Genomic DNA, 25,959 nt, shown 5'->3' on the forward strand with positions numbered 1-25,959 from the left:
ATAGAGTCCCCTTCTGCCTCGGTTTTACGTTCCACCCGAGGCCATATGGGCTTCTTTTTTTTTTTTAATTTGATACCCCTTTGGCCTCGGTTTTAGGTACACCCGAGGCCATATGGGCTTTTTTGATACCCTTTTGGCCTCGGTTTTGGATGCACCCGAGGCCATATGGGCTTCTTTTTTTAAAAAAAAAAATTCGATAACCTTTTGGCCTCGGTTTTGGATGCACCCGAGGCCATATGGGCTTCTTTTTTTTTAAAAAAAAAAAATTCGATAACCTTTTGGCCTCGGTTTTGGGTGCACCCGAGGCCAAAAGTACACTTTTTGCTTCGGTTCTGGTATGAACCGAGGCCTAATACGCTGTTTTTTTTTAATGCTGTTTCTGATTTGTTGTTATTCCCACATTTAAACCTGCAAATTTTATTCAGCACCCAACACAGACCAGAATAGACCAGAACAAAATATTTTAAAACACATCCACAATTCAAATTCATTTAAAAGACAATTACAAATCATTTACAATCAAGATACATGTTCTAATCAATAGTATTGTACATTTCAATTATATATTTCGCACATGCTATCCTACCAAACTTGATGGACTTTGCGGGAATTACTGCAGGACTCTTGAATGTCTACAAAATAATAGATTAAGTTAAGTTAGTATATAAAAAGGAAATATTGCAAAGTATTCATTTTAATTCAAATATATATTACCGTTTCCCAATTTGTTGTAATACGAGCACGCACAGTGATTGTCATCCCTTGCATTATATAGTAACCGCACTCATATGAGCCGGTTTGTCTATTACACTGCATTATATTAACAACGTTACAATTAATTAAGGAAGAAAATCAAGCAAACAATCATGAAGATATGGATAGAAATATCAAACCTGGAGAGAACACCATACAAGACCTTTTGCCTTAGCCGTTGATCTCCCTAACAACATGTTATGTGCAGCAATTGAACTATGATATAGGGAATAAGTTAGGATACTTTTATATAACATGTCATATTCATAAGATTGATATTGAGGTTCTTACCAATCTATCACTTGTCTAAGATGGTTGAGGGGAGGGTGATGCAAAGAGCAAAACCACACAGCAAGGTTCTCCCTTAGGGAAACCACAAGTAACTGCCAATGACGCCTGATAAGAAAATAAATTCATTGTTATGCATTAAAATGATTGATTATATTCATAAGTTAACAAAAATGACTTACCCAGCAAAATAAGGGACAAAATAAATTTCTTTTCCACGTTGAAAGCATTTGGTCACATATGCTTGGATGTCATCAAACTTGTTGCCTTCATGGGTGAGTTGGGGGTCTATAAACCCATATAGATCATTCAGCCCCATAGTTTCAGTGACACCAGACAGATACCTAAACCAAAAATTGATTTGATATAAGTAAATACATAAATATATCAAATAACTATATATAATGACTAAAAGACTTACATCATCCATAATTGAATAATGGTAATATTGAGTTCCTCTTGTCCTCGTGCAAGCTCCAAGACATCTTGGGAATGCAAGTAAAATGGGATGTCAAGATCTCTCCCAAAAATGTTAGCATCCCAAGGAACCTGCATCGGCTTATCAGCTATGATTTCTGCAAGTTGGAGCAATGCACCAAAAGGATCGTCCAAAGAGAGAAGAGTCTTCTTTGATTGAGGTTTTTCCTATATTGATGCAATTTCAATTAAAATGGAATATAATTTAAGTTTGAATATAATAAACATGTCAACTTTAAAATGTAGTATATTTGTGGGTTTAAGAGTCTGTACCGGGGGGTCAGTATCAACCAAATCTCTAGGCCAGACGAGGAAACACTGGAATGCCTGTGCCACAGTATACACTTCATCCGTTGGCACAGGAACTAAAGCATACGGCATGAGAACCTCCTCTACCGTGACCTTAACCTCATCCTCTGATAACTCCATGCCATGAAGAACTGTGGCTGCCTCAAATACTTTTCCACGAGCCACTAGTGTCTTCTCTGTACCATCCCAAATATATAGCTGACATGGATGAGTGTCATCCATGTCATCCCCGGGTGGAGCTGAACAACTCCCCTTTCCGCTTCTACCTGTTAGAGCCAACGATTTATTAAAGTTATTCAATTACTTTATTAAATATCATTTATTCAATTCATAACTTATAGAAAACAAATTTACCCGTGGGAGGCACAAATGGGTCTAGTTCTGGCGGATGATCCACTGGCGAACGAATGCCATAATGCTCAAATTGGCGCATTAGTTCTTCTCTCACTTGCGCCGTGATCATTTCCTTTAGTCTTTGTTCATAATCAGCACCATGACTGCATGAAGACTGACGAGAGGAGGAACCAAAAAATTGGCGTATGCCGACTCCTGATCCAGCACCACGCACACGTCCAGGGTGCTCAGGTCGTCCAATTGCAGCAGCAAGTATGTCATGACGACCTTCTGGAGTGAATCCTCCTTGAGAGGTCTGCTCAACCAACGAATCCTACAATGTAACAAAAAATTTTATAAATCAAAATACAATATAAAACATGAACGAGCAATTTAGATAAGAATTGTATCTTACAATTTTCTCAGAGATTTCTCGCGCAGAGTCAGAAGTGTAGTTGCCCGATGAGCGTAAACGGGCTAACTTCCACTTCTGATGACGTGATGGTAGTGAAGGAGGCTCAGTATCTTCACCCTCAGAAGGTGGGGGCCTAGATTTTTTCTTTTCTGTCATTATCTTCTCTTCAAGTTTTCTATACCCACCACGAGATAATATGTGCGGGTTTTTATTTTGAGCACTTATGCTTTGAGCCTTTTTCCTCTTTACCTGTAACATATAAAACCCACTTTATGAATTAGTTAAAATTTTGCATAATTATCAATTGTGCTATTGATGATTTCAAATAAACATACCTGCCATCCCTCAAATGTCCGAAGCTCAAGAAATTGACGCCATGTGTCTTCATCAATCCAAGTGTATTTCAACAATGGATTTTCATTCTTTTTATGTCCAAAGACATACCTTGACGTCAACTTGGTCTTAAAACCACGAAATTTCTCAGCCACCGATGACAAACATTTTTGTCTTAGCGTCGGCACATTTGGAATATCAAATGTTAGCTGCAATATAGAAAATGTAATCAACAATATTTATCATATTATCAACAAAATCAAAGTATAACTTTAATAACATTAATATTAGTTACCAATAAATCTTGCCATATCATTTCCCGATCAACTTCAGTGACATGATCAATAAATCTGAACTTCACCTCATCATCACTTCTCCCCTCATAACGTTGCACAAATTTTATAAATTCTTCTACTCCATTCTCATACTCAGCGCTGATACGTGGTAAATTAATCCAATCTCGATCCATACTGAAATCGCGTGAACAATTTCAGTAATCTTTGAATCAATGCTCACGTCGTAATCAAGGTGTGACCCTATCCCATTTAAGAAGATTCACTTTCTTTATTTTATTGGTACATATTACTTTTAAAATACATATATTAAATTTCACGAAATTTTGCCAGCATTTCGCATTGGCCTTCAGGATACACGAAATGAAAGTGATTATAAAGCACAATCAAATATGCACCTGAAGATCAATACAAAACACAATTGACAAATATTCATGAATTTTAAGATATGTATTTTAAAATATATATGCACTAATAAACTACTAAAAAGTGATTTATCTTCTTAAACTGTCCAATTGGACAATTCAAGATTCAATACATTTAAATTATTAGTATTGTATCCCCTTTTATCTAATTAAAAAATAAGTAGTTTCGTCAAAATGAAAATTTAGGGACAATACATAATTTTCGTATTGAATCTCAAACGGGAAACTAAGGCTAACTCATAGTATATACAAACAATTCAAACAATTTCAATTCCAATGAAAATCAATATTTGCAATAATCGAAATTCAAAAATAATATATACAAAATGGAAAATGAAACAAAAACGAGTTAGAAACTTACCTTGGAGGAATGGCAGTACTACAATTGTCGGAAAAAAATTGAGAAGTGGTCGCAGGTGGCCGGAGGTGGCAGTGGGAGCAGCGGAGGGAGAGCGCGCTTGCGAGAGAGACCGCGTGAGAGAGAGAGAGCGACAGAGAGACGCGAAATGGAGGGGGCTCGCGCGTGGTGGTTGCACTGGCCAGAGGTGGTCGCAGGTGGCCGGAGATGGTCAACAGTGGTCGGAGGGTGTGGTGGCAGTGGGTGCAACGGAGAGAGAGAGAGAGCACGCGAGAGAGAGAGCGAGAGAGAGAGCACGCGAGAGAGAGCGCGCGAGAGAGACACAAAATGGTGGCCGGAGGAGGAGGTCGCGTGGTGGTTGCACTGGCCGGAAGGTGTGGTGCAGCGGAGAGAGGCAGCAGAGAGAGAGAGAGAGTTGCAGAGGCTGGCGCGGGGAGGAAGAAGAGGGTTCGCGATTTTCGAACCCTAAATAAACCCTATGGCTTCGGTTGTTAGAAGAACCGAAGCCATTGACCCCTTTTGGCACCGGTTCTCCTATGACCGAGGCCTATACCCTGACTTCCAGCCACTTTTTGGCTTCGGGTCCTGATGGACCGAGGCCTAAACACCTCTTTGGCACCGGTTTTGAGCGAATCGCGGCCTATACCCCTCTTTGGCTTCGGGTTTTGGAGAACCGAGGCCTAAAACTTGGCTGTAATTGCAAAAATGCCACCGCGCCATTATATGCTTCGGTTCCTAGCCAACCGAGGCATATAAGGCGAGGTAAAATGGGAATTCTGCACTAGTGAATGTAAAAATCATTAAAACAATCCTTTCTGCATTAATATACAGAATGATGAGAGTATAAGATATAAAAAGTAGAATCTAATGTTTTTATGTTTTTTTTAGGAAAAATAAAGGAAATTAAGAAGTTGGTGCTAAGTCTCAAAGTTGCAGTTCAGTCAGAGAAGATCAAATGAGAAAGTTCAAATTATGAGCCTGCAATTGAACAACGTTATTAGTGTTGAGCCACGTTTTAGAAAATATTCACTGCAATGAAATCTTGAACTCCAGAATGGCAACTGGGTATAAAGAGAAAATTTTCATGGGAGGAAAAGCTCTATGGTTGATCAACAAGATGACTGTCCAAACTTAGAAGCAAACTCACTCATGAAGGAAACTTCCATGACTGACCTACATGGAATGTAGCTAGAGCAACACTTAGAATTCTATAAATACAGGACATGTCTCTATGTTATTTTCATGCTAATTTTGTAAATCATTCTAGAGAGAGAAACTCCTTAGTTAGCTTAATTCTTGTAAAGCTATGGAAGTAGTAAAATTACTCCATGTTCTTCTTGTATACATCATCATGAATAACTAATTTCTTCCTAGTTGAGATTGGATGTAACTTCTAAAATCTTTGTACTACACTTGGTTTGATTTATCTTATGTTCTTGTCTTTACGTGTTAGTTATTAGATTTGCTTTCTTTGATTTAATGACTTGATCACTAATTATACTTCATCAGCACTAGACAGCTGAGACATATAGTCTAGTGTTTAGATCCAATCAAATATCCTAATCTTGGCATATACCAAACATAATTATACGACTTTAGTTGGTTTAAAAAGTCTTGTACTTAATGCAAGGGTTCCTCACCTACGTCTGATATCCTTAGGTTCTAATTCTACAGGGTATAATAGCAATTAAGAGTACATCCAGAAACACTAAGATAAAGAACATAATATATTGATAATCAAGGCTAGTGTAGTGTAGTGTACTGGAAGAAGCCAAATTCAATCCGAACATCTAATCATCATCACTTATTTTTATCTTTATTTCACACGTGTCTTCAAAACTATAAAAACCAACTCTTGTTAATGTTTTGTTGTCAAACTTGAAGTAGATTGTTAATTACTACTTCATCATACCAAATTCATGTGGATAAGACATTGTTGTGCTACAATTGACTCAGTACACTTGTTGGAGAAGTTAGACCCTCAATTGGGACTCACAACTTTCCTTTAAAAAATCACTTCTAACGAATTAGTGTTCATGATTTTAGAATCGTTTGTACTTGCGATACAAAACCGATACTAATAACTATTTAAAATCAATCTATATTTATTAATGTAAAAACAAACAATAGAGAATGTGAAACTAAGAGACTATATAATGGAAAATATAAACTAACGGAGCAAATAAAGGGGAAGAAGTATTACTTATAAAAATTAAGTGTTCTTTGAAAGTGTAAATAAATAAATAATCTCAATGAGAAAGTCGTTGGACTAATTTTTTTTTTCCTATATGTATTCAGTTTGTGATGATTGTGGAACACTCGATGTGGATACTAGTGAATCGTTGTCATTTGTTCGTTGTTGTTTTTTCTTACATGGGTTGAGGTGACCCTTTTATTAATATGTGTTATGTCTGATAATTTGAGAATATAATTTTAGGAATAATAAAATCTCACTCAACAAATTTGACTTTTTAAGGGAAATTTTGAATCAACTATAAAATTTACTATCAAATTTAATGTTCTAAACTAATTTTCTTAAAAATGAACAAATTAAAATGGTATAAATATGAATAGAAAGAGTTTTAAAGACCACATACTTTAGTTTTGTAATGTCTTATTGGGAAAGAAAATTTGGTAGAAAGTTCAAACATGATTGAAGTATATTAAAGAGTTAGATCACCGAGTTGTGAGAGTTTTTTTTTTTTTTTTCTGTAAGTCTAAATCATTTTTGGACAGTAGAAGGTCGCCATATTCTACTATCTACTATTTAATATCGTGTTCGTATACGAACATCTTTAATATTTTTTTATTTCTTTTCTTTTTATATATTTTTTTTTTCTGAAAAGAAAAAATGTATCGAAGAAGTCTCACTAAAGTTAAATGACTCTACTACCTTCATCAAAATGAGTGCTAACTTTGAAAGTATGGTGCAAAAGTGTACTTCTAAATAAATTAAGATTTTTTTTTTTTATATAGAAAATCTATCCTGAAGGACATTTCAAATTATTATTATATTTATAATGTTGTAAACGAAATATCTCAAGTATTTTATTATAGTTATAAAACATCTTATTACAAATATAAATACTATTAAAAGAAATAATATTATTAAAAGAAATAATATGAAGACAATTTTTTTACTTAACATTTCATAAATGTTTCTATCCGACCTAAGTCCGTCCGACAACCATAGTTAGGAATAACCACCGCGTTCCTGAACTATTATCTGCTTTGGAGTGTGGAGCTCCATCACGATTTTATTCTTAAAAGACGTCTCAAGAGATCGAAAAAGGAAGGAATATTTAAACTGCGTTTGACCTCAACTCCTGAATGATGAGACTTATTAGGTGTACCCGCAGTCGAGTTGAAGGGGAGTTAAAGGGGAGTTGTCGGTCACGGTGGTCGCCAATGTTCTTGTACAGAACCCAGTAGTCCTAGAAGACCTTGCTCTCTTCTTTCCACAAGTTCACAATACTCCCGAAATTCCTCTTCTATTGGGATATGTGGGAAGTGGGTACCTGCAAGTACTCCAATGCTTAAGTCAATGACTAAGGAATAAGCATGCGATAATATCATATAATAGTGGAATAGTTTTTAGATACTTCTTCCTCCCTCCACCCTATGAGACGCTTTAAGGACAAAATCGTGACGGAACTTCACGCTTCAAAACAGATAATACCTCAAAAACTCGATGGTTATTCCTAATAATGGGTCGGATCGAAACAATAAATAAGGCTAACAAATATGAAGACAAAAATAATATTAAAAAAATAATATGAAACAAATTCTAACCTTCTTATGAAAAAACACAAGGCTTAAATCATTTTTTAACACCTATTTTCTTAAAAGAAAGTAGTAAATAAATCTTGTTCCTTAATATTTCTTGTGTGAAAATAATGGGAGGGACTTTGATTCGAAGAATGTCTGAGGTAGAGCTTGAAGAAACTTGTGTAATTGTACCTTAGGAATGGTTAGAAGTAACAAATGAAAACTTGTGTTGAGTCTTAAAGGTCTTATAAGCATTTAATTAATGTATTTGATTGAGATAGAAATACTTTACCTACAAAATCTTAAGAATTTCTAGAAAAAGGATCCCAATTAATAAAAATTTATTTAAAATATTTTAAACAATTTTTTTAGTGCAATTGCAATCACTTTATTAAAAATCATTGCTGATGAACTTTTGAGACCTGTAACAAACTCTAGAAAAATGTGGAGATATACCCAAGAGGTGGAACGATAGAGACAGATACACATCGGCAAGAAAAAAAAGAAAAGAAAATCATATCTTAAATGCTCTAATCTAAATCTCTTCCTCACAGTTTATTCTGCAACAAATGTGAAGCAATGTTCACAATATTTTTCAATACAAGTGTTTGTAGTTGTTTTGAAAGGCTATTTGATGGTACAAAATTTGATATTGTTACATATATGTATTTGTTTGGTTGGATTATTTGTATATTTCATACCGATAATTTATCCTTTTATCTTCTGAAATAAAACTGTCTCGTTTTTTATTGACAAAAATATGTTTATAATATCTTATTATATTTACTAATTTAATCAATGCATTTCATTGTTATTTTTAATAAGAAATGTATTCTTTTTAATTGAAATTATAATGAAAATAAATTATTCAATATTTTAAATTTTGTACTTATGCAAAAGTTAAATTTTGTTTGAATTTAATGCTTTTTTACGAAATTGAATTTTAAAATAGTTTTTATGTTAAAAGCTGAAAAAAAGTATTAAATAAAAAGAAATATAACTCATAGTGCTAAATTATTGGCTAGTTGACCCGCCATAGATAGAAGGATTAGTTGGTAGATTAAATATTAAAGTTTAAAATGAATATTGAATCGGATTAATCTCTAGGGTTTGGAAGCACAAAATTATTGATATGTTGAGAAAGATTCATCATAATAAATAATTTTATAATATATTAAACTTTGTAAAAAATAAACATTTTCAAACACATAAATATATATTACTATAAACATTATTTTATAGTATAGAAGAAAGTTATTTTCCAACAAATAATAGTTTTTAATATATTAAAATTTAATTCAAATATAAAAATATAATAAAAAAAAGAGAAGAAAATCTTCAAAAGTTATTATCATTGAAATATTTTTCCTAAAATGATACCTATTTAAAGAATCTGCTGTGTGTGTACTTTAATGTAGAAGATTTCATAAAAAAATTTAACTTGGTCAATATGCTTTCTCAATAATGCACTGCGACAGATCACATCTCCAGAATAATAATTTTCCTTTAATTTGTTTTCTGTCAATCCCATGTCTGAATGATTTATCTTCTCATTCTTAACAATTTGATTATTAGAAGGGTGGGGCAACCAAAATTATATAAAATGATGGGTGTTATATATATTGTGTAATATATAACTTTTTTATCAACAAAAAGGACAATTAGGTTATTTTAATCTATGTAAAAATTTTGGCAAGAGATGAAAGAAGTCTCTCATTCTTTATATTTTATATAGTGCTCTCTATGATACTAGATATTAATAAATTATGAAAATTTTTAACAGATTTTTTTTTTAATTAGTGACTATAATTTCTAACTTTTTTTTCTCTGCGATAAGTCAAACAATTAAAACCTAAAATTTTCGCATGTGATTTTATATAAATATTGAAAACATATTGTATGATTTTATTTTTCTTTCGTTAAACCTAGTTAATGACTGTCAGTCAAATTATTATAAGTGTGATTCTCAACTTCCCAGCTTTCTATAGTAAGGTTTTTGAAGTTTTAGCAAAATTATGTTTAAATTATTATGTCGAAGATTTTTCTTCTATCAGAATATAAGTAATATATAATATTTGTGTTTGAAAAATAAATATCGCATTCCTACTTTAGTTAGTGTAAGTATCTTTTTCATGCATATTTTCTTCGGTTTTTCATTTTTACATGGTTTTTCCATTAACCTGAAGCATTTTTTTTCTTATCTTTCTTTCTTCAACTCATTTAAATCATATATTTTTTCTTCCATTTACCTAATCATCTGAAGTTCCCCCTCATTTAAATGATTTTTCATTCTAAACTTTTCATTTTAAAAATTATGCTTTCATTTGAATTAAAAAAAAAAATGATTGGTTGGCATTTTTGTACGAAACTAGCTTTTATTATTACTCATTTCAGTCATTTGAATGAGATATTTTTACTATTTTCCAACTCATCATATTTTCACATTGTTTTCCTACTTGTTTGGATTGTGAAATGCTTTTACGAATGGTATGTATATATTTAGTATAAATATTTCCTTGTAACCTAAAATAGTTCTTAAATAATAATAATGGAACATTAATCTCATCAAAATTAACACTTAGCTAAAAACTGTAATTCAGAGAATGACATTATTGTTAATACATTAGATAAACATGAAAAGAAAAACTGGAAAAGTAATTTGAATTTGTGATTGATAAGACAGAGTTATCCACAACGCAACATTTCCCAGAACAAGATTGGTTGAGGGAACAAAATATATTTCCTGTTATCAATCACCCATAGCACAGTACCCCACCATTACACCAAACAAAAATTAGACAATTGCCAGATCATGTGACATTAACCTATTATTAAAATCATGTTGCCAACAAATTAAATAATCATAAGTTAAAAAACAAATTATAACAATCATAATAATAATAATAATATCATCATTATTATTACTATTATTATTCTTAAAACTTCCCTTAAAGGAGGTAATGATATCTATTCACAGTGATATTTTTGTAATAGAAACCAAGTAATTCTTTTTGCTTAGTCATAAATAAAAGCATAATCATGCACATGTTTGAATATCACACATGCATATGTATTATTAAACCAATTATTTGGAGTTGTTTACTCTTTCATTTAATATTGTAATAAAGTTTTAAAGTTTTATATTTGTATCTAAATCTGCTTCATTAGAACTGCCAACACAAGGGAAACTTCAATAATTGAATAAAAAAAAAAAAGCAAATTAAACGTTAATATATGGTCACACACATAACACAATAATTAAAATTATATAAGGGTGGTGACCCTCTTGAATTTAAGATTATTGCATTTCAAATTGATGGAGTGTCCCAGGAAACATATACAGGACAAACCAATTTCGTAACTTATAATACACCAAGCTGTCCCTTCATGCAAAAATGGCTGCAGTATTTATTATATTAATTACAAATTAAATAAATACGTACAAAACAAAAAAAGCTTTCCATGCATGCATGTAGATCAATTATATAATATATTCCTATTAACAATAAGATAGCTAATTATTTTGTATGCCCCTTTTGCGGTTAAACCCAACTTTTCCTTTTTCCTTTTTCTTACTGTTTTTTTATTCAAATTCATCAAAACTTTCAAATATGTCAAAAGTTAAACACAGAAAAAAGTGAGAGCCTAACGTTGTAGCATCATTAATAAAGCAAGGTGTTGGGGAACTAATTACTCACCCGCGTGAGTATTTTGACGATGAAAAATAATTTATTGACTACTAAATCTTGATAATTTTTTTTTTTATAATTTTAGGTGTTATTTTTTAAATGGTTTTTCATTTCTTCATTTTCTTATTCTCAATATTCTAAAATCACTTAAAAGATGGCATATCATGTTGTAAGAGAAAGTTGTCAAAATTTAGTAGTTAAAATATCACTGTCTTTGACGATAAGTGTGTTCCCAATTTTTATTTTTTTTTCAAAATAATTCGAGAGATAGAAAAACAGTCAAAAAGGGTTGATATTGTTTGACGTAGAGTTAGAATGAACGCACGTTTGCTTAAAATTCTATGTTTAGGTGTAGCACAAGAATTTGATGCATTGATATTAGACATGAAAAACTAAAGGGTTTCTTTTTTTTTTTCAAAATCTTTCCGAATAAACCATAATCATATATACAATTTGATACCTATAATATTAATATTCTTTGAGTTATTATTCTTTATTAGGAACCTCTCAAATTTTCAAAGGCTAAAGCCCCCATTGGCAGTGATATCCCACCAGATGCTAGGTGAGGTTTTACATTTTCCCTTTTCCCCTGGTTTCGTGTTTGTTGCAGCAAAGAATGTGCTTTACTACATAGAGAATTATTTCAATTCCCATAATTTACATGTTAGGCATCATAAAGCCATGTTCTTTTCTTGCTTAACTTAAATATATTGCAAATATAGGTCTTTTGCTCACCATTAAAAATTAATGTAAGTATTAAAAAGTGAATTTTAATCTTACTCAACCTTAAAAATGATGTGTAAAATAAAGTTTGTACCCACTTACATATCGAAAATTTATCGTATTTCTAGTTTATGTGAATCTCCTCATGCTAAGACATATATATACATTGAAAGTAAAACTAAACATTAATGGATAGACTAAGAGTGATGACATGATAGATCCAACGGATCTCGTTAGAATAAGTTTTGAATGATTTTGATACTATATTAAGAAGTGGACTTAAAATTTAATTTAATCTCACAATATCAGCTTGTAAAATGAGATTTTTATCTAGTGTAAAGTTGTGTTATCTCTTATCAATGTAAGATGTCCTTTAGTGAATGAATATATAAATTGAAGTTATTAATTGAAAGTTTAAATTGATGCTTGTTTACTATTTATTAATATCAATTGTTTCGGGTATATGGACCTAACATATACTCAAACCATTGGTGCAATCTTCAAACTTTTACATCGGTCGTCCGTTCGGTGCTTCTTTTCTTCATTCAAAGTTCTAACAAATCGTGGTACTTTCTAAGAAGATTCTATTGCTTAAGTTAACAATGGTTTGATCCGGATTGCATTTGATCTTGCAATAAACGTTTTCCTAATCAATTATTTGAGTTATAAAAAAAATGGAAATAATTATATTGGATAAATGAACTTTTAAAGTATATATTATATATATGAAACTCAAATTAATATAAGAAAAAAAAATATTGCACTTTTAGCCAGAATATTAAATCAACATATATTAAGTCAATATTACTTTGAAGATAAATTTTTGGTACGTTAAGGGGTTTATTGAGCTATAACTATTTACTTGTATCTCTTTATGATTGAGGAACATAGTGCGTCACTGATGAGGCGTAAAATGTTTTTAAGAATATTAGGATTGTCCCGAACTTATGCAAAAGGATCATATACTATTTACTTTATTAGGTTAGTGAAATGATATATATAAACATTATTTTTCTTATATTATGTGCTTTTTTTTTAATGAAATATTTACATTTTAAAATACTCGTATATAATTAAGATGATTTTATTTATTGTTACAAAATGTCACGATCCCAGAGAAAGCAACCCAATAAATATATAAAAATATTAACTCCAATCCTCATTATACCATAAAAGGCACTTTCAACTGCGATTGTTTCACCAAAATAACTTTCGATGCCTAAATTAAACATCATGCGATTTTTAAATGAGATTTTTGAATCTTGAAAATAGTTACCAAAGACCCTTTCTTAATTACTACTAGTGTTAAACCAGATCTCTTCGTATGTATTTAATTTTAGTAATATTTAACTTATTTATATCTTTGAGTTACATTCATATCTTTCTTAAACTAACAAATACTATAGGTCATGTTATGTTCGACTCTTCTCACCGACAAATACTAACCACTAATGGTTATAAAAAAAATACTATGATTTCTATAGTTTAATTCTCATCTTTTATAAAATAGTTTAATGTTGATCATTGATTAATATATTATTATTATTTTTTTACAGAATTAATGGTTCATACTAAATCATGTTAGGAAATAAAGGATGAGGATAAAAAAAATGAAAATTATAGTATAATTTTTGAAAAAAAAAATATATATCATTCTTGAACTAAAAGGTAGAAAGACGTGATCTAAGGATACGTTACGGACACACGTACATGTTTGAAAAGCTGTAGGAATCTGATCTTAAGCGAAAATAATATAATTAATTGTAGATCATCCCATGCAAGGGAATGATTATTACACATAATAAACTTTATCTGCATCGTGTGTTACACTTTATCAGTTTACAAGAAAGAAAGAAAGATGGAATATCCTGTGAAAATAGTTCTGAAATATGTTGTTGCAGGGGCAGTTATCATCTCTATTTAATATTCGATTGGCATAAACATGATTTGCCAAGTAACCGATTAGGTCCCAAGAAGATCACAACACTGATTTAATCAATCAGATTGAAGAAGAAGCCAACTTCTTTTACGCAATAAAATAATTTGGATGATAAATTATATATATTTTTTACGTCCAGATCTGCATAAAGATCCAGTATCCATAACTTGCAGCTTTGTTATTCTGCTGGATACTTTACAAAAGCATTGCAGAGTATATAAAAAACATGTCAATCGTTGCTTTTGTTTCTCTTTATAAAAACATGATGCAATAATCTGTTTTTTTTTTTGTTTCCTCAACTTTCAAGAAGCAAATTTAAGAAATGCTTGCTATTGAGGTGTACTTTTGCATGCTTTTCTTCTAACATGAGATTCTGGTCACATGGAATATGAAAATAATACGGTTAATAATGTTTTTAATTTCTATAATTTGATCCAAAATTGGAATTTGTTTCTATCTGAAACTTCAATACATTTCAGTTTTTAAACTTTAAAAATAAGGAATATAGTCCTTTTAATCTAATTATGTTAATTTTTTTTGAGGTGTAAAACACATTTTTCATCAGATATGGAATTAGAGATATATCAAACGGTGTAAACAATTTTAAGATTAACATAAAACACACTTGACACGTCAAAATAAATTAACGTAATTGAATTAAAATAACTATATTTATTCATTTTTAAAGTTTAAAGAACAAAATATATTGAAGTTTCAGATAAAAACTAATTCTAATTTTGGATCAAAATTCAGAACTAAAAACATAGTTGACCCAAAATAATAATATTAAAGCATGCATATTCTTTTCTGTCGTTTTCTCATGCCATTAAATAAGAAAGAAGCCAAGCTGGACCGTTTGTAACCCTAAAACTCTCAATCAGATGGAAATTGATGGATCTTTCAGCTTCACGCTAATCAGAATGATATCATCATTTTCTTGGGAAGCAAATAAATAACCTCCAGGATGTTATTTCTTAACATTTAGCTCAACAAATATTTTCAGAGTACTCCACATGTGCATATTTCAATGGACTCATAATATGCATGTGTTCTGTAAAGCTTTTTTTCTTCTTCTTTTTCTTATATCTGGAACATGATTTCTTCAATTGTGATGCATTAAGAGGGATTAGCAATCTATGCCATCATCTTGTCAAAGAGTATTTAGATGTATAAAAGAAAAGCTAATTGACAATTGGACTTTAGACTTTAATCCAACCTTACAAAATCAATACGTAAGATAAGATTTATATCTATTTATATATTAAATTATGGGATCTTTAACACACTTCTCATGCTGAGACTATACATATCAAGCGTGAGATTTGGTCTAATAGTGAATGATACAGTAGATTGAATAGAAAATAAATTTTCTTAAAATAGACTCCAACCAATATCTAAGATACCATATTAAGAAGTGGACTTTAAATCTAACTTAACCTTACAAAATCAGTAAAGTAAGGTTTATATCCACTTATATAATGTGAAATTGAGATCACCAACAACTTATAAAATAATTACAGTTTATATATATATATATATACATATATATATATATATATACATATATATATATATATATATATATATATATGTATATATATATATATATATACACACACACACACATAACACATCAAGAAAAGTATGGATTGAAATGAAATAAAATAGCAAATAGCAAAGCTTAATTTGTTTTTAAGATTGAACGTTTAGTGCTCTAACCTCTAACAGGTGAAGAAATGGCGAGTTGGCAGAGAACCAATCGATCAATCAATCACTTCAAACAATCGTTTGAAACTAAACTTGAACTCGATGACATTGTTGTAACCTCCTAAATTTGGATCTCTTCAAAATAGTTAATACATTAGGAAACTTCATTCTCCAAACAAACTTTGAAGAAGGTGAACAAGAAATGATAGAGGCCGAGCTAATTAACCTGGTTTTAGGAACAGAACTAGATGTTGCTGCCTTCCACGCTTCTCAGTATTGTTTATGTGCTGAAATCAAAACCCTAACGTTTGCACTTCGTCACTGTACGAACTCTGACAACCTTCGTAGAGCGAGCTTTAGTGCCTACGAGTCTTCAACAGTTCAGCCAAAGGAATGTAGTATTGTGAGGTGATCTTCAGAAACTTTGTTCGAACTTAGAAAGTTTTCAAAGAACAATAACATGATTGTCTCAAATAGTTTAATTCATTTTAAGGTTTCAGAAAATTAAATTTTACGTTTTATGTTTTTCATTTTTTGATTTTTATATTACATTCAATATCATTCTCTTTTATTTGCAGGATTTACGTGTGTGTATAAATATATATATATATATATATATATATATATATATATATATATATATATATATATATATATAATAATTATATACTAATATTAATAAATTGTTTTTAAAATTAATTCTTCTCAAATAAATATTTAAATTTTAAATGAATTTTAAGTGTATAATTAAATTAAGTTAAATATTCATATTTTATAAATAAAATACATACATACAATTTATTTTTATATATAATGTATCAGAAATAATTTATTTCATATTTAAAATATTTTAAAAAATATAAAATATAAAATATAAAAAAAATTAGACCATAAATATTATAATATATATAATAATATGTAACAATATAAATTAATTAATAATCCTTTCATTTGAATAAATTAACATATAAAATAAAAGAAAAACATAGTAAAACATAGTAAATAATTATCAAAATAATAATTAATCATTTTATTTTAAATATAATTAATAAGAATTGTTTTAATACCTTTTATAATAATATTTAAATGGAAAGAAATATATTGTATTAAGAAATATACTTTAATATATATATATATATATATATATATTATATAATTAAGAAATAAAAGATTAATTTATATAATAATAAAATATATTTTTATAATTTGTTAATACAGTGATAGATTTTAAAAATTTATTTAATAAATTTATTTTTTATAGAACATTTTTCATATTATTTTTTTAAATTACAAATTCTATTTATTAGCTTTGGATTAGTAACAAAATCATTAACCATAATTAATTAGCTACAACTTAGCTACAACATTTATGTTATGCTTCATCTCAAACTAATTAGTTACAACTTAGCTACCATATTATATTGTGTATAATTCTTAATTAATTAGCTAATATTTATGTTGTGTTTAATCCTAACTAATTAGCTATAATTTATCTCTAACTAATTAACTACAACTTAACTACCATATATTTTATTGTGTATAATCCTTAACTAACTAACTACATCTTAGCTACAATATTTATGTTGTGCTTAATCTCAAATTATTTAACTACAACTTAGCTACCATATTATATTGTGTATAATCCCTAACTAGTTAGGGACAACTTAGGTGCAATATTTATGTTGTGTTTAATCCCTAACTAATTAGCTATAATTTAGCTACCATGTTAGGTTGTGTCTAATCCCTAACTAATTAACTACAACTTAGCTACCATATATTGTGTTGTGCTTAATCCCTAACTAATTAGCTACAACTTAACTACTATATTATGTTGTGTCTAGTTCCTCACTAATTAGCTACAATTTAGCTACAATTTTACTTTATTGCTAATCCTTCACTAATTAGCGATAAATTAGTGAGCAAAAATTTTCCTCGCTAATTTCTCTTGCAAATTAGCAAATTTCTTACGTGAAAGAGAATAAACTAAATATGACTAACACTTTGAGTACCCTAACTCTTGAATAGAGGACAAAATTTAACATGAATGATTACGACTAAAACTTAAAATAACTACAATATATATATATATATATATATATAATTTTTTTCTTTTAATTAAAGTTTTATTATTTTAATTTAAATTATTTTTTAATTTTATTTATTTTATTGATATTATTATAATTATTTTATTTATATATTTCATGTATATTATTTTATATTTTATTTGAATTTTTTAATTTTGTTTAAAATTTAAATATTTAATTTTAATCAAATTTTTAAATCTTTTTCAATTATATATATTTTTTATATAATTTTAAAATTAAAAAATAATAAAAGTTTGACTAAAAATTTTATTTATATAAAATTTTAAACAAAATTAAAAAATTAAAATAAAATATAAAATAATATACATGAAATATATAAATAAAATAATTATAATAATATCAATAAAATAAATAAAATCAAAAATAAAAATAAAAAATAATTTAAATCAAAATAATTTTTTTTTCATTTAATTTTAATTTAAAGTTTTATTTTTAAATTTAAATTATTTTTCACTTTTATTTTTTTTAATTTTTTATTTAGTACTTTTATTACTTATTTTTTTTAAAGTAATTTTTTTAATTTATATGTTTTATAATTTTTAATACGTGTTTTAAAAGTAAAATGAAATAAAATATATAATTTCTTTAATATACGGAAGTCGATTTCCGTAATGTTTTTTGACTTCCGGAAGTCGATTTTCGGTGATGATTTTTGATTTTCGGAAGTCGACTTCCGGTGATATATTTTGACTTCCGGAAGTCATATATTTTGACTTTCGGAAGTCGATATAATTTTGAAGGTGTGGTGTCTGCGGGTCAAAGGGTTTTTTGGGTATTTAAAGAAAGTTTGGAGGTGTAGAAAAAATTTTGGAGGTGCAGGAAGAAAGACCCATTTCTGTTTAGTCCAATTGTAGCCACTACTAAACCCTCACACTTATTTTAGAATACTACTATTTACACTCCCCTTTATGTTAATACACTCAACTTTCTATTTTTGTTTTCCAAACCACTTGTTAATGAACTCTCTCTTTTCTCCTTGTTCTTCCTTCCTCTCAAAGGGTGCGGGGAATAACGGATGTGCAATGGCTATAGTGCGGGTCACGCTGATAGTGTTCACACGGTACAGTGAGAGAAGTTATTTTTGTCATTTTCTATTAATGTGATTGCAGTTTATAATAATGGCGTGCAGGAAGAAAAAACCTCACTTTGGTAACACATTGATTCTAACCCACTAGATCATCAGGCCCAATACAAATCCAAAAAGAGAGCTTCTTTCTGCACCCCTTTCTTTTCTTCCACAACCCCTAAATTTTTCATAACTTTCCATTTTCTCCCTTCTAATTATATATTAAATAAATAATTTGAGCACCCAAAATCAAACCCTATTTGCTTTGACATTGGAGAACCAAACATCTATTGTGTCATTGTTAAATGCAAGAATGACTATCTGCAAAAAAAAATAAAGGCATATGAGAGAGCATTTATCCAGTAACTTCATAATACAAAAAATTTAAAAAACATCAACACAACACAAAATCCAGTTCCAATAATCGGATCAAATGACATTAAACCGGATTACTCAATGAAGACAAACCACATTTCTCAATCCTGTGGGAACAAATTGAATTCCTCAATCTGGTTACAACATCCCGCATTTCCCAATCTGATACAAACAAATCGAATTTTTCAATCCAATGACAACACTTTCGGACCACGCAGTCTGGTGAAGAAAGAACAAACACTTCTGGATCTGCATTCCAATTGCATTCCTGCGAGGAGAACATGTTTAGATGCTTTACCATTGGAACTCCCGGATCCTGCATTCTGGTGTTTCATGAGACCTTCCCAGTCACATCTTTTCGCCAACATGTATGGCTTTGTTGCATCAGTATTGTCTTTTCAATTTCTCCATGGCTCTTGGAGCTATATAATAGGATCTAAACTCATATTATTTTTTGTCCCAAGACCAAGATATTTTGAATTAGTGTTTGACTTTTTTTATACTCTTATAATAAGATAATGTGAAGTGTAGTTAAATTCTTACTCTAGAGATTGTAAGTGTACTTGGGGTCAAAAGGTATAGGAGGATATTTTGTGTGTTGTAAAATTTGCATACAGTGATTATTTTTTGGTGGTTTTTCTTCGTATTTGGAGTTTCCATTTTATATTTGTATGTATCCATTTGTTTATTTTATTTATCTGTTAACATGGTGATTCTTTGGGGTAAATACAGTAATATTCTTTATTGATGATGCATTTTTTCCCAATACAACATTGTTCTGAGTGAGCATAAGGCTAGTAATAAAAGAAATATGTAGAACAAAGATCTAAAAGAAAGCAAGACAATAAGAAACGAAAAAAAAAATAAAATCAATGAATCGTGCAAAAATCTTGTATTAAAAAACTTCAAGGCACGCTATATGGAAACAAAAGAGGAAACATTAACGAACGTCAATGCAATAGAACTCAGCGCAAAGAAAGTAACTATGAAAAGAAAACATAAGTAGCTTGCTTAGCACAAGGAAACAACATCAAGTTTTATGCAAAATTGCGATTTAAAGTAGATTGTTGTCAAAATTTTCAAACGAAATTAAGATTACTAGGAATGATGATGGATTATAAAAAACATTTCTTGGTTGTTATATCTTTTTTACTTTAAGCATATGGAAGTATTTCTCAATTACAAAAATCATGTATATGAAAATTAATATGGAGATGATTGATAGGTGACCACAATCGGACTCCTCACCACATGTTTCCTGTTAGTCCAAGTGACATATCCGAAACCCTCCATCTTTGGACCTTCAATCCTTAAATTGAAACTTACCTTCTCATTCTTCTCCTTGAACACTAACTTGCTTGGGATGAGGCTAACATTGAACCCTTTGATTGGTGTAATGCTAGCAGTGTAGATTGTTTGTCCATCCCCGACGTTAATTACTGTTCTAAAAAATTCCCAAGTTCCTATTGACTCGTTAAAAGAACCACTTTTACTAAACAAAGCAATGAAAGAAGGGTAGTTAAGATCCAAGGAAGGTTTGGAACAATTAAAGGAAGAGGGTCTTGTGATGGTTGTGATCTCCTGTTTAGTCAAGTTCATAGTGCAGAGAAGATTGACATAATCATGAACTCCCACGTCGTAAACAAGTCCAGGTTCTAGGGCTTTGTTGGGGTTTATATGACCAGCTCCCATGGCTAAAGGAGAGGCTGGTTTGCCTCCCATTGCAATGTCTTTAATGGGTTCCTTATTATTGTCGAGTATATCTGATGTTGTCATTATGGCTGACCTAATAGTTGCAGGGCTCCAATCAGGATGTGTTCCTTTTAACAACGCTGCCACACCTGCCACATGAGGGCACGCCATGGATGTTCCAGTTAAAAGATTGAAGTTACTATAAAGGGGTCGTGATCCAGAATATGCAACTGGGAGATTTTGAGGCCATGCAGCTAAGATTGATGTACCAGGAGCAGTGATGTCCGGTTTCAACACAAATGGGCAACTAATTGACAACCCTCTAGAACTGTAAACATCCACTCTCGGAGCAGGTTTGATACCTAATGATGTTATCGTAAAAGACATGTTTTCTTTTGCATCAAAGTTACTCTTGATGTATGATGTGAGAATTTCTCCATTTCTTGGGTTTATAATGATGCCTACAAGACTAGGGTCATTAATAATTGAAATATCAGTGACACCTGAAACTAACACTGATGCTGAAACATTTGTAGTCTTTATATTAGACACAAGGCTACGAAGATTTGCACCCATAACCTCACACACCACAATCTTATTATGTGCATTGACCAGTTCCGTTAAATTGTCACATGAGCCTAAAAAAACAATAGGAACTTGGTGTGTTGAGAATTTTCCTATTAGATAGGTTGATAAACCAAATAGTTTGACATTGTTGCCAAGGGTAAGAGACGCTTGAATTTGACGATCCAAAGTGCTAGCAGCCACGTTTATGACCCATGGTATTCCATTGTGTAGACTTTCACGAGAAGGTCCTGAATTCCCTGCCGACGTGGACACAAAAATGCCTCTATCCATGGCTTCAAATGTTGTTATAGCAATAGGGTCATCGAACAAAGAAAAAGAATTAAAGCCAAATGAAAAGGAAAGAATATCAACTCCATCTGATATTGCAGTATCAACTGCAGCTATTACATCAGATGGGTAAATCGCATCACCCAACATGACCTTGTATATGGCTAATCTTGCCCTTGAAGCAACTCCTTTCACTGATCCATTGGCATTTCCAAAAAGTGATGCATTATCAACTTTTCTTCCAACTACGGTGGAAGATGTGTGAGTTCCATGACCCCCCGTGTCCCTAGTTGAGTTCACAATTGTGGCCAATTTGGATTTCTGGGCAAGCAACCCTTTGTTAAAGAATTGAGCTCCAATAAGTTTCTTGTTACATTTGATACTACTTTCACAATTGCCATACCATTTTGTAGGAAGCTTATCATGCATCCCTTCATCATTAAAGCTTTCACTTTCTGGCCATACTCTAGTGTCCACAAAACCAACAATGACATCTTCACCAAATTTTGCAGCAGGCCAAGCTCCTGTGTTGGGATTAAGGCCAAGGAATTCTGGTGAGTGTGTTGTGTCAAGCTTGGTTGGCGGATCTGGTGTGGAAGAAACGTAACCTTAGGAGGTTTTAAGAGCTTCAAATTCCTGATGTGACAAATTTGCAGTAAAACCATTCATGGCATTGGTATAAGTGTAAATCGGTTTATATAGAGGAAAGAGTAGACAAATACCAAGTTTGGTGGGTGGAAAATGCTTTCGGCATGGCTAATTTGTCCATGTGAATGATATAGTTATCAAATTGAGCCATTGTATAAACAAAGTTAAGGATAATGATGCAGGAAAAACATAGAAAAAAATGAATAAGGGTAGTCATGATTGAAGGTTAATTTGAATATGAATTATTAAGATTGAGGTTTAAATAAGAAAAATAATTTATGTATACTAAAAATATTAATTAACATTTAATATAAAATTAAAGAGGAAAAGATTAAAATTATCAATTGACATTTAATATATGCTTAATGACGAAAAAATTTATTAATTAAGGTTTAATATATATACTTAAATACAAAAAAATTATGAATTTATAAGTTATTAATTAACATTTAATATAAACTTAAAGAGGAAAAATTAAAATTATTAATTGGCATTTAATACATGCTTATAGAGAAAAAAAATATTAATAAGGTTTAATATATATACCGACAAAAAATATATATTTAAAATGCTTTGGGCATGACTAAGTTGTCTATGTGGATGATATAGTTATCGAATTGAGTCATCACATATACAAAGTTAAGGATAATGATGCAGGAAAAGCATAGAAAAACATGATTTATGGTAGCTATGATTGAAGGTTATTCTGAATACAAATTATTAAGATTGGAGTCTAAATAAGAAAATTAATTTTTGTACGGAGAATGCTAACTAGTGCCCTAAGGGCACCAATTAAGGTATAATGAGTGATTTTTGATTTTATCATTTTTACATTGAAAATAAAATAATTAATTTCATTAATTAAAATAATATAAATTTATATAGAAGATTTATAAAGACAAAAGTGTCCTTTAGAACTTCTAAACAATATCTCTTATACAAAATAAACACTTTAGAATTTCTAAGGTCTCTACTAAAATACGAGAAAAAATGTCTCATACATTGAAAGAGTCTTTTAGTGGAAACTTGAAACATTTATAAGGTTCAGTCTTTCAATTTTGCAAAAAAAAAAAGAATCTTTTTGAAATTTATAGTTTTTTTCAAATTCTTCTGTGATGAAAATATTGTATTTTCATGTGAAAAAATTTCTCATTTCTTCATAATGTCTTTTGTCAATCCTTCAAATTAATTTTATTTTTTTACATTTAATTATACTTTACTATTTAGCAATATTAAAATGTATTATTTTATTTTTTAATTATTTTTTAACTTTTTATGGTTGTGCATCGAATAAATTATTAATTAGAATCGTATATCACTTATGAGCCTTTTTGTATTTTAAATAAAGTAAAATTATGTTTATAATGATTAAGTCAATATTCATTTAAGAATGTCTTTAACTATACACTTTTGTAAAATTCAAGATATATTATCCTAAGGGTACTTGTTAGCATGACGATAAAAACTTGTTATTAGATTGTAAGTTTGTAAAAAAGTTATTAATTTAAAATATACTATTCCATAAACAATATTATTCAATGATAAATTTAATAAAATTATTTTATTATGTTGAAAATGACATATTGTAGATACAAATATGTATTAGTCAAGTAGTTTCACAAAAGATTAACCAATCAAGACTATGACATGTAATTAGTGAGGAGTAGTTGTTCACTACTGAGGAACAAATTCGTCGTATGAGCTTCCATTCTAATTCATCCAAATATATTTATCGGTGAATATTTATGTACCTATCACCTCAAACAACAACTACACAACATATATATTTTAGGCTTAATTAGACTTTTGGTCCTCTACTTTATATGCGAGGTTCATTTTGGTCCTCTTATTTTTTCGGGGTTCAATTTAGTCCCCTAGTTTGTGTAGGAGGTTCAATTCAGTCCTGTGTGTTAACAGCGTTAAAAAAATTAACGACAGAGTGATTTGATGTGATACTGTGGCAATTTTACATGACGTGTCAAGTAGGGACATCAGATTATGTGGACAGTACAGAACGAGAAATTAAAGGCAGTGGTAATTGGAAGAAGCGAAATTAGGGTTCGTGGAAGAAAGAAATTAGGGTTCGTGGAAGAAAGAAATTTGGGTGCGAGGAAGAATTTGGGGATAACGATTGAACAAATTAGGGTTCGAGAAAGAAGCGAAAATCAATCAATCAATATATTAGGGTTCGCGGTCTCCTTCGGTGCGGCAAAGGTTCGTCGCTGTGTTCATAGTGGGACGAAATCGAAGGTAAGTTTTCTGGTTTTTTTATGGATTGAATGTCGCGTTTTACTTATATAGTATTGTCTTTGTTGGCGTTGGTATTATTTTTTATGTGTTATTCTGTCTGTGTGTGTTTGTAATGGTGTGTGGGTTGTGGTCCCGTTGCTTTGTGGTGGTCCCGTTTGTTTGTGGTTAGTAGGTTGTGGTCCCGTTTTAACTTTTTTGGGGTATGGGATGTAATATGTATTGTATATGTGGGCATTGGTTGTGCGTCCAGTAACTTGGAATATGTATTTTTATAGGTTGGGATGTGTGACGATAGATTTGAGGTGGTGGTCCACCATGAGGGATACTTTGAAAGGAATGAAACTAGGTGGAGTTATAGTAATGGGTTAACGTCCATGTTGGCGTGTGACCCAGATAGGTGGAGCTATTTTGAAATAATGGAAATACTTAGGGAAATGGGTTATGTAAACATTAAAGATTTGTGGTATAATGTTAGTAGGTCAAAGGTATTGGAGAACAACTTGAAACATTTGACTGATGACATAGGTGCAATGCAAATGGTTAGAATTGCTAGAAGTAATGGGCAGGTTCATATGTATGTTAATCACTCAATTTGTGAAGCTGAGGTTGTGGACAATTTTTTGGAATACTTCCCTGAAGAGGTGGTTGCAGAAATAGGAACTACAAATGTTGAGGTCCAGGCTGAGGTGGATGGTCACAGTGGTTGTGGCGATGGAGATCACATTAATCCTGTGCAGGATAATAATGTTGTTCATGAAGCTGAAATGCAACAGGATAAAAACGTTTGTGATATGGAATATGAATTGGAAGATGACGCAGATAGTCACCATAACATTAGGGTGGAGCCACAAACTGAATTTGAGGAAACTGGAGGTGATGTAGTAGGTGTAGGTAAGGAAACTGGAGCTGATGCAGTAGTTGAAGGTCATGAAACTGGAGCTGATGGAGTAGGTGTAGGTAAGGAAACTGGAGTTGATGCAGAAGTTGAAGGTGATGAAGCTGGAGCTGATGGAGTAGCTATAGATAAGGAAACTGGAGTTCGTGCAGAAGGTGATGAAGCTGGAGCTGATGGAGTAGTTGTAGATAAGGAAACTGGAGCTGATGCAGTAGGTGAAGGTGGTGAAACTGGAGCTGAGGCACATGAGGCAGTAGGTGGGG

General features: G+C 30.7%; 1 protein-coding gene and 1 pseudogene across 1 annotated transcript; both read right to left on the bottom strand.

Annotated features, from left to right (window-relative positions):
• Positions 1 to 1,777: 1,777 nt before the first annotated feature.
• Positions 1,778 to 19,678, bottom strand: LOC146883401 (uncharacterized). Its single transcript, XM_085667540.1, has 5 exons — positions 19,427 to 19,678; positions 19,237 to 19,302; positions 2,182 to 2,494; positions 1,836 to 2,093; positions 1,778 to 1,785 (listed from the first exon to the last, which is right to left on the bottom strand). Exons 1-5 carry the CDS (start codon positions 19,676 to 19,678, stop codon positions 1,778 to 1,780), a joined length of 897 nt encoding a protein of 298 aa, XP_085523666.1.
• Positions 19,679 to 20,559: 881 nt separating this feature from the next.
• LOC114165632 (subtilisin-like protease SBT3 pseudogene) lies at positions 20,560 to 22,768 on the bottom strand (annotated as a pseudogene).
• Positions 22,769 to 25,959: the final 3,191 nt, after the last annotated feature.

This window comes from Vigna unguiculata, chromosome 10, assembly GCF_037176805.1.
Source record: "Vigna unguiculata cultivar grain cowpea cultivar isolate G323 ecotype 2 chromosome 10, ASM3717680v1, whole genome shotgun sequence".
Classification (NCBI taxonomy): domain Eukaryota; kingdom Viridiplantae; phylum Streptophyta; class Magnoliopsida; order Fabales; family Fabaceae; genus Vigna; species Vigna unguiculata.